The sequence below is a fragment of the Oncorhynchus masou genome, chromosome 18 (assembly GCF_036934945.1).
Source record: "Oncorhynchus masou masou isolate Uvic2021 chromosome 18, UVic_Omas_1.1, whole genome shotgun sequence".
Lineage (NCBI taxonomy): Eukaryota > Metazoa > Chordata > Actinopteri > Salmoniformes > Salmonidae > Oncorhynchus > Oncorhynchus masou.
This window is the reverse complement of record NC_088229.1, coordinates 4390721-4402556: the sequence shown is the minus strand read 5'-3', so window position 1 is coordinate 4402556 and position 11836 is coordinate 4390721. Positions and strand designations below refer to the sequence as shown.

Genomic DNA, 11836 nt, shown 5'->3' with positions numbered 1-11836 from the left:
AGGTGGTTGTAATCATATAAAATGATACAACTCCTTATCATCCCTGATGTTGACACACACACAGCTACCAAGATGTTTCACCATGTTGTTGTATCTCTGAACCAGATCACCTAATGTACCTGGTCAAGGGTTTGATGATTAGTTGACCAGTTCAATCAGATGTGCTAGGTTAGTTTAAAAAAAACATGGAATGGCTGGGGGGGGGTTCCCAGATGAGATGTTTTGAAAACCCCCGGTCAAAGTAAATGAGTTTGTGATTTGTCAGAAACCCTGGTAATCTGATGCACAGTATGGATATAAAAATTATTGCTGTATGGGGACAATATAGCGTTTGATTTGTTTCAGTTGTGGCATTGGATCTATATGTTGTGCAGGTGTTTGTAATTACATAAAATACCAGGATAATATACAAGCATTTGATGCTGCACTTTCTTAATAAAAGTACTGAGAGATACTGAGAGATACTGAGAGAGATATTGAGGGATACTGAGAGATACTGAGAGAGATATTGAGAGATACTAAGAGATACTGAGAGAGATACTGAGAGATATTGAGAGATACTGAGAGATACTGAAAGAGATATTGAGAGATACTGAGAGATATTGAGAGATACTGAGAGAGATATTGAGAGATACTGAGAGATACTGAGAGAGATATTGAGAGATACTGAGAGATACTGAGAGATACTGAGAGAGATACTGAGAGATACTGAGAGATATTGAGAGATCCTTAGAGAGATATTGAGAGATAATGAGAGAGATATTGAGAGATACTGAGAGAGATACTGAGAGAGATATTGTTGTTTTGGTCTTGTGATTGGTTTGTGATTTCTCACCTCACCTTTCTCTCCAGCCCTACGGCAGGTTGTACTGTGTTGTAGGGAGGTAAACCTTTCTCTCCAGCCCTACGGCAGGTTGTACTGTGTGGTAGGGAGGTAAACCTTTCCCTCCAGCCCTGTAGCAGGTTGTACTGTGTGGTAGGGAGGTAAACCTTTCTCTTCAGCCCTACGGCAGGTTGTACTGTGTGGTAGGGAGGTAAACCTTTCCCTTCAGCTCTGTAGCAGGTTGTACTGTGTGGTAGGGAGGTAAACCTTTCCCTCCAGCCCTGTAGCAGGTTGTACTGTGTGGTAGGGAGGTAAACCTTTCTCTTCAGCCCTACGGCAGGTTGTACTGTGTGGTAGGGAGGTAAACCTGTCTCTCCAGCCCTACGGCAGGTTGTACTGTGTTGTAGGGAGGTAAACCTGTCTCTCCAGCCCTACGGCAGGTTGTACTGTGTTGTAGGGAGGTAAACCTGTCTCTCCAGCCCTACGGCAGGTTGTACTGTGTGGTAGGGAGGTAAACCTTTCCCTTCAGCCCTGTAGCAGGTTGTACTGTGTGGTAGGGAGTTAAACCTTTCCCTCCAGCTCTGTAGCAGGTTGTACTGTGTGGTGGGGAGGTAAACATTTCTCTCCAGCCCTACGGCAGGTTGTACTGTGTTGTAGGGAGGTAAACCTTTCTCTCGCAGCCCTGTAGCAGGTTGTACTGTGTGGTAGGGAGTTAAACCTTTCCCTCCAGCTCTGTAGCAGGTTGTACTGTGTGGTGGGGAGGTAAACATTTCTCTCCAGCCCTGTAGCAGGTTGTACTGTGTGGTAGGGAGGTAAACCTTTCCCTTCAGCTCTGTAGCAGGTTGTACTGTGTGGTAGGGAGGTAAACCTTTCCCTCCAGCCCTGTAGCAGGTTGTACTGTGTGGTAGGGAGGTAAACCTTTCCCTTCAGCTCTGTAGCAGGTTGTACTGTGTGGTGGGGAGGTAAACCTTTCCCTCCAGCCCTGTAGCAGGTTGTACTGTGTGGTAGGGAGGTAAACCTTTCCCTTCAGCTCTGTAGCAGGTTGTACTGTGTGGTAGGGAGGTAAACCTTTCCCTCCAGCCCTGTAGCAGGTTGTACTGTGTGGTAGGGAGGTAAACCTTTCCCTTCAGCTCTGTAGCAGGTTGTACTGTGTGGTAGGGAGGTAAACCTTTCCCTCCAGCCCTGTAGCAGGTTGTACTGTGTGGTAGGGAGGTAAACCTTTCTCTTCAGCCCTACGGCAGGTTGTACTGTGTGGTAGGGAGGTAAACCTTTCCCTCCAGCCCTACGGCAGGTTGTACTGTGTGGTAGGGAGGTAAACCTGTCTCTCCAGCCCTACGGCAGGTTGTACTGTGTTGTAGGGAGGTAAACCTGTCTCTCCAGCCCTACGGCAGGTTGTACTGTGTTGTAGGGAGGTAAACCTGTCTCTCCAGCCCTACGGCAGGTTGTACTGTGTGGTAGGGAGGTAAACCTTTCCCTTCAGCCCTGTAGCAGGTTGTACTGTGTGGTAGGGAGTTAAACCTTTCCCTCCAGCTCTGTAGCAGGTTGTACTGTGTGGTGGGGAGGTAAACATTTCTCTCCAGCCCTACGGCAGGTTGTACTGTGTTGTAGGGAGGTAAACCTTTCTCTCGCAGCCCTGTAGCAGGTTGTACTGTGTGGTAGGGAGTTAAACCTTTCCCTCCAGCTCTGTAGCAGGTTGTACTGTGTGGTGGGGAGGTAAACATTTCTCTCCAGCCCTACGGCAGGTTGTACTGTGTTGTAGGGAGGTAAACCTTTCCCTCCAGCCCTACGACAGGTTGTACTGTGTTGTAGGGAGGAAAACCTTTCCCTTCAGCCCTGTAGCAGGTTGTACTGTGTTGTAGGGAGGTAAACCTTTCTCTTCAGCCCTGTAACAGGTTGTACTGTGTGGTAGGGAGGTAAACCTTTCCCTTCAGCCCTGTAGCAGGTTGTACTGTGTTGTAGGGAGGTAAACCTTTCTCTTCAGCCCTGTAACAGGTTGTACTGTGTGGTAGGGAGGTAAACCTTTCCCTCCAGCCCTGCGGCAGGTTGTACTGTGTTGTAGGGAGGTAAACCTTTCCCTCCAGCCCTGCGGCAGGTTGTACTGTGTTGTAATTAGTGCACTATAAAAGGAACTGGGATGTCATTTAGTAAGCAGATACGGAGAGAATTCATTCTAATCATCAATGAGTAGGACTGAGTCAAGAGATACAAATCATCATTATCTTCTGTATTACCACACTGAATTGAACTGTTCTATAGTCTTCTTTAAAGATCCCAAGTAGCATAGCGTTGTCCCACTCATTGATTGTGCTCTTGACAACTCCATTGTTGCCACTGTGATTTGGCATGATTGGCAACGACACAGAAACAGTCACCCGGGCTAGATCGCTATGTCTTTCTGGATTTGGCAGATCTTGATGTTTAAATTATTATCTTTGTCATAGAGATATTTAGCTTTAGGATTTATTGCATTCATTAATTATTGAAATATTTTAATCTTTCTTTGACAATTTAAATATGTATCTTCCTTAAATTTAATTTAATTCTCAAGATATTTATATAATACATTTATTATTGAAATACAGTATCTATCTTGCTTTTAAGATAATAAGTGATCTAATTCTCAATATGTTGATATTGCTTTAGTATTTAATAAATTAATTCCAGATGGAACCGATTGGCCTGAGTCATCGCTGAACTGAGATGACAGAACTGATAATGTGATAATGCACTGATAATGCACTGATAATGTACTAATGAACGGATAATGAATGTATAATAAACGGATAATGAACTGATAAAGTTCAAATGAACTGATAATGAACTGATAATGTACCAATGAACGGATAATAAACAGATAATGGGGTAATGGACTGATAATGAACTGATAATGTGATAATGCACTGATAATGAACTGATAATGTGATACTGCACTGATAATGAACCGATAATGTACTAATGAACGGATAATGAACTGATAATGTACTAATGAACGGATAATGAACTGATAATGTACTAATGAACGGATAATGAACTGATAATGTGACAATGAACCGATAATGTGACAATGAACTGATAATGTGATAATGAACTGGTAATGTGACAATGAACCGATAATGTGACAATGAACCGATAATGTGACAATGAACTGATAATGTGACAATGAACCGATAATGTGACAATGAACCGATAATGTGATAATGAACTGATAATGTGATAATGAACTGATAATGTGACAATTAATTGATAATGTGATAATGAACTGATAATGTGACAATGAACTGATAATGTGATAATGAACTGATAATGTGACAATGCACCGATAATGTGACAATGAATTGATAATGTGATAATGAACTGATAATGTGACAATTAATTGATAATTTGATAATGAACTGATAATGTGATAATGAACTGATAATGTGATAATGAACTGATAATGTGACAATGAACTGATAATGTGATAATGAACTGATAATGTGACAATGAACTGATAATGTGACAATGAACTGATAATGTGACAATGAACGGATAATGTGATAATGAACTGATAATGTACCAATGAACTGATAATGTGATAATGAACTGATAATGTGATAATGAACTGATAATGTGATAATGAACTGATAATGTGATAATGAACCGATAATGTACAAATGAACCGATAATGTGATAATGAACTGATAATGTGACAATTAATTGATAATGTGATAATGAACTGATAATGTGATAATGAACTGATAATGTGATAATGAACTGATAATGTGACAATGAACTGATAATGTGATAATGAACAGATAATGTGACAATGAACTGATAATGTGACAATGAACTGATAATGTGACAATGAACTGATAATGTGATAATGAACTGATAATGTGATAATGAACTGATAATGTACCAATGAACTGATAATGTGATAATGAACTGATAATGTGACAATGAACTGATAATGTTATAATGAACTGATAATGTGACAATGAACTGATAATGTGACAATGAACTGATAATGTGACAATGAACTGATAATGTGACAATGAACTGATAATGTGATAATGAACTGATAATGTGACAATGAACCGATAATGTGACAATGAATTGATAATGTGATAATGAACTGATAATGTGACAATTAATTGATAATGTGATAATGAACTGATAATGTGATAATGAACTGATAATGTGGCAATGAACTGATAATGTGATAATGAACTGATAATGTGACAATGCACCGATAATGTGACAATGAATTGATAATGTGATAATGAACTGATAATGTGACAATTAATTGATAATTTGATAATGAACTGATAATGTGATAATGAACTGATAATGTGACAATGAACTGATAATGTGATAATGAACTGATAATGTGACAATGAACTGATAATGTGACAATGAACTGATAATGTGACAATGAACTGATAATGTGATAATGAACTGATAATGTACCAATGAACTGATAATGTGATAATGAACTGATAATGTGATAATGAACTGATAATGTGATAATGAACCGATAATGTGATAATGAACTGATAATGTACCAATGAACCGATAATGTGATAATGAACTGATAATGTGATAATGAACCGATAATGCGATAATGAACTGATAATGTACCAATGAACTGATAATGTGATAATGAACTGATAATGTACCAATGAACTGATAATGTGATAATGAACTGATAATGCGCCTAAATGGCAACATGTTCCCTTTACGGTACATTCGGAAAGTATTCAGACAGAGTGACCATCGGGTTAAGTGCACTGAAATGCGCTGTCAACTGTGGGACCTTATATAGACAGGTGTGTGCCTGTAAAGGGTGCGTAATCGGTGGCCGGGAAGACAGACGCAGGAGAGCAGAACTTGGCAATAGCCAGAGCAGTTTAATAGCAAAACCCATCAAACAACACGTGCACAAGCACTTAAAATAAACAATCCCACACAAAGACATGGGGGGGAACAGAGGGTTAAATGCACAACAAATGACTGATGGAATTGAAACCAGGTGTGAGGAAAAACAAGACAAAACACATGGAAAATGAAAAGTGGATCGATGATGGCTAGAAGACCGGCGACACCGACCGCCAAGCACCACCCGAACAAGGAGAGGACCCGATTTCGGCAGATGTCATGACAGTACCCCCCCCCCCCCCTTGATGCGCGGCTCCAGCAGTGCACTGACTCCGGCCTCGGGGACGACCTAGAGGGCAAGGCGCAGGGCAATCCGGATGGAGAATGTGGAAGGGTCCAACACGTCCTCCACCAGAACCCAGCACCTCTCCTCCAGACCGTATCTCTCCCACTCCACGAGGTACTGAAGGCCCCTTGCCCAACGCCTCGATTCCAGGATAGCGCGAACGGAGTACGCCGGGGCCAGAGGGGGCGGAGGAACCTCCCGCACCTCAGACTCCTGGAGCGGGCCAACCACCACCGACCTGAGGAGAGACACATGGAACGAGGGGTTAATACATTAATCAGGGTGAAGATGTAACCTATAACAAACCTCGTTCACATTCCTCAGGACTTTAAATGGCCCAACAAAGCGCAGACCCAGCTTCCGGCAGGGCAGGAGGAGGGGCAGGTTCCGGGAGAGAGCCTGCAGTGACGGTCTGCGCTGGATTTTTCTGGCTTTCTGCACTGGCTTTCTGGCACAGCACGGCCCGCTGGAGGTGAACATGGGTGGCGTCCCATGTCTCCTCCGTGCGCCTGAACGAGTCGTCCACCACAGGAGCCTCGGTCTGACTCTGATGCCAAGGCGCCAGAACCTGCTGGTACCACAGTATGCACTGGAAGAGGAGAGGTTAGTGGAGGAGTGACAGAGCGAGTTCTGAGCCATCCCGGCCCAGGGCATGAATGCTGCCCACTCCCCCGGCCAATCCTGGCAATATGACCGCAGAAACCTGCCCACATCCTGGTTCACTCTCTCCACCTGCCCATTACTCTCGGGATGAAACCCTGAGGTAGGGCCGATCGAGACCCCCAGACATTCCATGAACGCCTTCCAGACCCTCGAAGTGAACTGGGGACCTCGATCAGACAGTATATCCTCAGGCAGCCCGTAGTGCCGGAAGACGTGTGTAAACAACGCCTTTGCAGTCTGTAGGGCCGTAGGGAGACCGGGCAGAGGGAGGAGATGGCAGGACTTAGAGAACCAATCCACAATGACCAAGATCGTGGTGTTTCCCTGTGAAGGGGGGGGGGGGGGGTCTGTATGATAATCCACTGACAGATGTGACCAAGGCCGCTGTGGAACGGGTAAGCGGTGTAGCTTCCCTCTGGGAAGGTGCCTAGGAGCCTTACACTGGGCAGGCACCGACAGGAGGAAACATAAACCCTCACGTCCTTGGCCAAGGTAGGCCACCAGTACTTCCCAACCAAACAGCGTACCGTCCGACCGATCCCAGGATGACCAGATGAGGGTGACGTGTGGGTCCAATAGATCAACCGGTCACGGACAGCAGACGGAACATACAGACGCCCAACTAGAGGGGAGCGGGCTATGCACGTAACGCCTGCTCAATGTCCGCGTCCAGCTCCCACACTACCGGCACCACCAGGCAGGATGCCAGGAGTATGGGAGTGGGATCCATGGGCCGCTCCTCTGTGTCATATAGTTGGGACAGTGCGTCTGCCTTCAAGTTTTGGGAACCTGGTCTGTAGGAAAGGAAAAAAACTAAACGGAAAAACATGGCCCACCTTGCCTGGCGAGGGTTCAGTCTCCTCGCTGCCCGGATGTACTCCAGATTGGGGTGGTCCAGATGAGAGAATGGTGTTTAGCCACCTCAAGCCAATGTCTCCACGCCTTCAGAGCCTTGACGACAGCCAACAGCTACCGGTCCCCCACGTCACAGTTTCGCTCCGCCGGGCTGAGCCTCTTTGATAATAGGCACAGTGGCGTACCCGAGCACTGAGAGAGCACGGCTCCAATCCCAGCCTCGAACGTGTCCACTATCACTGTGGACGCCAAAGAGGGATCCAGATGGGCCAGCACGGGAGCTGAGGTAAACAGAGCTCTCAGGTGACCAAAAGCCCTGTCCGCCTCAGCCGACCACCTGCAAACGCACCGGGCCTCCCTTCAGCAGTGAGGTAATGGGAGCCGCTACCTGAACAAAACCCCAGATAAACCTCCGGTAGTAGTTGGCAAACCCTGCACTTCCTTTGCCGTGGTGGGAGTCGGCAAATTACGCACGGCTGAAATGCGGTCACTCTCCATCTCCACCCCCGAGGTGGAAATGCAGTACCCTAGGTAGGAGTCGCACTGCTGGAGGAACGGGAATTTCTCAGCCTTGACGTACAGGTCATGCTCCAACAGTCAACCAAGCACCCTGCGCACCAGGGACACATGTTCGGCGCATGTAGCGGAGTATATCAGACTGTCGTCAATATACACCCTGCCCGTGCAGATCCCTGAAAATCTCATCTACAAAGGCTCTCTCCCGGATACTCACCAGGTTGTAAGCACTCCTGAGATCTAGTTTGGTGAAGAAGCGCGCCCCATGTATTGACTTAATCGCCGTGGCAATAAGAGGTAGCAGGTAACTGTACCTCACCGTGATCTGATTTAAGCCTCGGTTGTCAATACACGGGTGCAGAACTTCCTCCTTCTTCTTCACAAAAAAGAAACTCGAGGAGGCGGGTGAAGTGGAGGACCGAATGTACCCCTGAGGCAGGGATTTGGAGGCATATGTTTCCATAGCCTCCGTCTCCGCCCGTGAGAGGGGATACACGTGACTCCTGGGAAGTGCAGCGTCTACCAGGAGATTTATCGCACAATCGCCCCGTCGATGGGGTGGTAATTGAGTCGCCTTCTTTTTGGAGAAGGCGAGAGCCAAATCAGCAAATTCAGGGAAAATGAGCACGGTGGAGACCTGGTCTGGACTTTCCACTATAGTAGCACCAACGGAAACCCCTAAACACCTCCCCGAGCACTCTCGCGACCTTCCCGTGAGAGCTCTCCGTTTCCAAGAAACAGTGGGGTCATGACAAGCTAACTAGGGTAGGCCTAGCACCACGGGAAACACATGAGAGTCAAGGAAGAGACTCTCCGTGTGACCCACCTGCGTCACCATACACAGAGAAGCGGCGGCCTCCCTAATCAACCCTGACCGTAATAGTCGACTGTCTAAGGCGTGAACGGGGAAGGGCACAGCCACGGGAACAATGGGGATCCCTAAACAAAGGACGAACGATCTGTCTAGAAAATTCCCAGCCGCACCTGAATCAACAAGAGCCTTATGCTGGGAATGCAGGGAAAAATCAGGGAAATAAACATACAAAAACATGTGTGCAGCAGAGGGCTCTGGGTGAGATGGGTGCCGGCTCACCTGGGGTGACGTCAGAGTGCCCTGCCTGCTGCCTCGATCCCCAGAGGAACCAACCCGGCACCGACCAGCAGTGTGACCTCTGCGGCCACAGATGGTGCACGAGCTGGAACCTCCTCCAGTCTCCCTACGCTCCATGGGCACCGGAGTGGCAGTGCTGGTAGATGGAACCGATATAACCCGATCTGGACGTCCGCAGGTTGGCCAGCAGGTTATCCAGCCCGAATGGACAGGTCCACCAGCTGGTCGAAGGTGAGGGTGCTGTCCCTGCAGGCCAACTCCCGACGGACTTCCTCGCGCAAACTGCAGCGATAGTGGTCGATCAGGGCCCTATCGTTCCATCCCGCGCCGGTGGGTCTGAAAATCCATGGCGAACTCCTGGACGCTCCTCGCCCCCTGTCTCAGATGGAAGAAATCCTCAAAATTGTCCAGTGCAGCATCTCCTTCTCCCCACACGGCATAGAGGTTGAGCTGTAATAGGAAATCTTGGCAGTGTGCAGCCGTCCCAACATACTCCTGGGGAAGGGCGGGACGAATCCCTCTGGGACCGGGTGAAGGGCGGGACGAATCCCCTCTGGGACCGGGTGAAGGGCGGGACGAATCCCCTCTGGGACCGGGTGAAGGGGGGACGAATCCCCTCTGGGACCGGGTGAAGGGGGGACGAATCCCCTCTGGGACCGGGTGAAGGGCGGGACGAGTCCCTCTGGGACCGGGTGAAGGGGGACGAATCCCTCTGGGACCGGGTGAAGGGGGGACGAATCCCCTCTGGGACCGGGTGAAGGGGGGACGAATCCCCTCTGGGACCGGGTGAAGGGGGGACGAATCCCTCTGGGACCGGGTGAAGGGGGACGAATCCCTCTGGGACCGGGTGAAGGGGGACGAATCCCTCTGGGACCGGGTGAAGGGGGGACGAATCCCCTCTGGGACCGGGTGAAGGGGGACGAATCCCTCTGGGACCGGGTGAAGGGGGGACGAATCCCTCTGGGACCGGGTGAAGGGGGACGAATCCCTCTGGGACCGGGTGAAGGGGGACGAATCCCTCTGGGACCGGGTGAAGGGGGGACGAATCCCTCTGGGACCGGGTGAAGGGGGACGAATCCCTCTGGGACCGGGTGAAGGGGGACGAATCCCCTCTGGGACCGGGTGAAGGGGGGACGAGTCCCTCTGGGACCGGGTGAAGGGGGACGAATCCCTCTGGGACCGGGTGAAGGGGGACGAATCCCCTCTGGGACCGGGTGAAGGGGGACGAAGCCCCTCTGGGACCGGGTGAAGGGGGGACGAATCCCTCTGGGACCGGGTGAAGGGGGGACGAATCCCCTCTGGGACCGGGTGAAGGCGGGACGAATCCCCTCTGGGACCGGGTGAAGGGGGGACGAATCCCTCTGGGACCGGGTGAAGGGGGGACGAATCCCCTCTGGGACCGGGTGAAGGGGGGACGAATCCCCTCTGGGACCGGGTGACGGGGGGACGAATCCCTCTGGGACCGGGTGAAGGGGGGACGAATCCCTCTGGGACCGGGTGAAAGGGGGACGAATCCCTCTGGGACCGGGTGAAGGGGGACGAATCCCTCTGGGACCGGGTGAAGGGGGACGAATCCCTCTGGGACCGGGTGAATGGGGGACGAATCCCTCTGGGACCGGGTGAAGGGGGACGAATCCCTCTGGGACCGGGTGAAGGGGGACGAATCCCTCTGGGACCGGGTGAAGGGGGGACGAATCCCCTCTGGGACCGGGTGAAGGGGGACGAATCCCTCTGGGACCGGGTGAAGGAGGGACGAATCCCTCTGGGACCGGGTGAAGGGGGATGAATCCCTCTGGGACCGGGTGAAGGGGGGACGAATCCCTCTGGGACCGGGTGAAGGGGGGACGAATCCCTCTGGGACCGGGTGAAGGGGGACGAATCCCTCTGGGACCGGGTGAAGGGCGGACGAATCCCTCTGGGACCGGGTGAAGGGGGGACGAATCCCTCTGGGACCGGGTGAAGGGGGACGAATCCCTCTAGGACCGGGTGAAGGGGGACGAATCCCTCTGGGACCGGGTGAAGGGGGGACGAATCCCCTCTGGGACCGGGTGAAGGGGGGACGAATCCCCTCTGGGACCGGGTGAAGGGGGGACGAATCCCTCTGGGACCGGGTGAAGGGCGGGACGAATCCCCTCTGGGACCGGGTGAAGGGGGGACGAGTAGTGGAGACCCTGGTTGTGCTGGTGGAGGCGCTGGAGGAACTCCCTGTCTCTCCCAGCGCTCCATGGTTTGGACAACGCAGTCTATGGCAGCGCCGAGATGGTGGAGCATCCTTGTGGAGCAGCGCTCCTCCACCCCTATTCCAGGGACACCTGCTCCTGCTGACTCCATATAGTTGGTGTGGGATTCTGTAAGGGCTGTGTAATCGGTGGCAGGGAAGTCAGATGCAGAAGAGCAGAACTTGGTAATAGCCGGAGCAGTTTAATAGCAAAACCAACGGCATAAAAATAACAAGAATAATTGGGTACAAAAACCCGTGGTGCACCAAACAACACGTGCACAAGCACTTACAATAAACAATTCCACACAAAGACATGGGGGGGAACAGAGGGTTAAATACACTACAAATGACTGAGGGAATTGAAACCAAGTGTGAGGGAAAAACAAGACAAAACACATGGAAAATGAGAAGTGGATCGATGATGGCTAGATGACCGGCGACCGC

The 11836-nt window shown here is 49.8% G+C and overlaps 1 protein-coding gene across 1 annotated transcript; it reads right to left on the bottom strand.

Moving 5' to 3' along the window:
* Positions 1–9480: 9480 nt before the first annotated feature.
* On the bottom strand, positions 9481–11502 carry LOC135504306 (basic proline-rich protein-like). The gene has a single exon (XM_064922737.1). The coding sequence runs from the start codon at positions 11500–11502 to the stop codon at positions 9481–9483; it is 2022 nt and encodes a 673-aa protein (XP_064778809.1).
* Positions 11503–11836: the final 334 nt, after the last annotated feature.

Coding starts and splice junctions, on each gene's coding strand:
- LOC135504306 (XM_064922737.1), bottom strand. CDS start 11,502: ATGGAGTCAGCAGGAGCAGGTGTCCCTGGAATAGGGGTGGAGGAGCGC.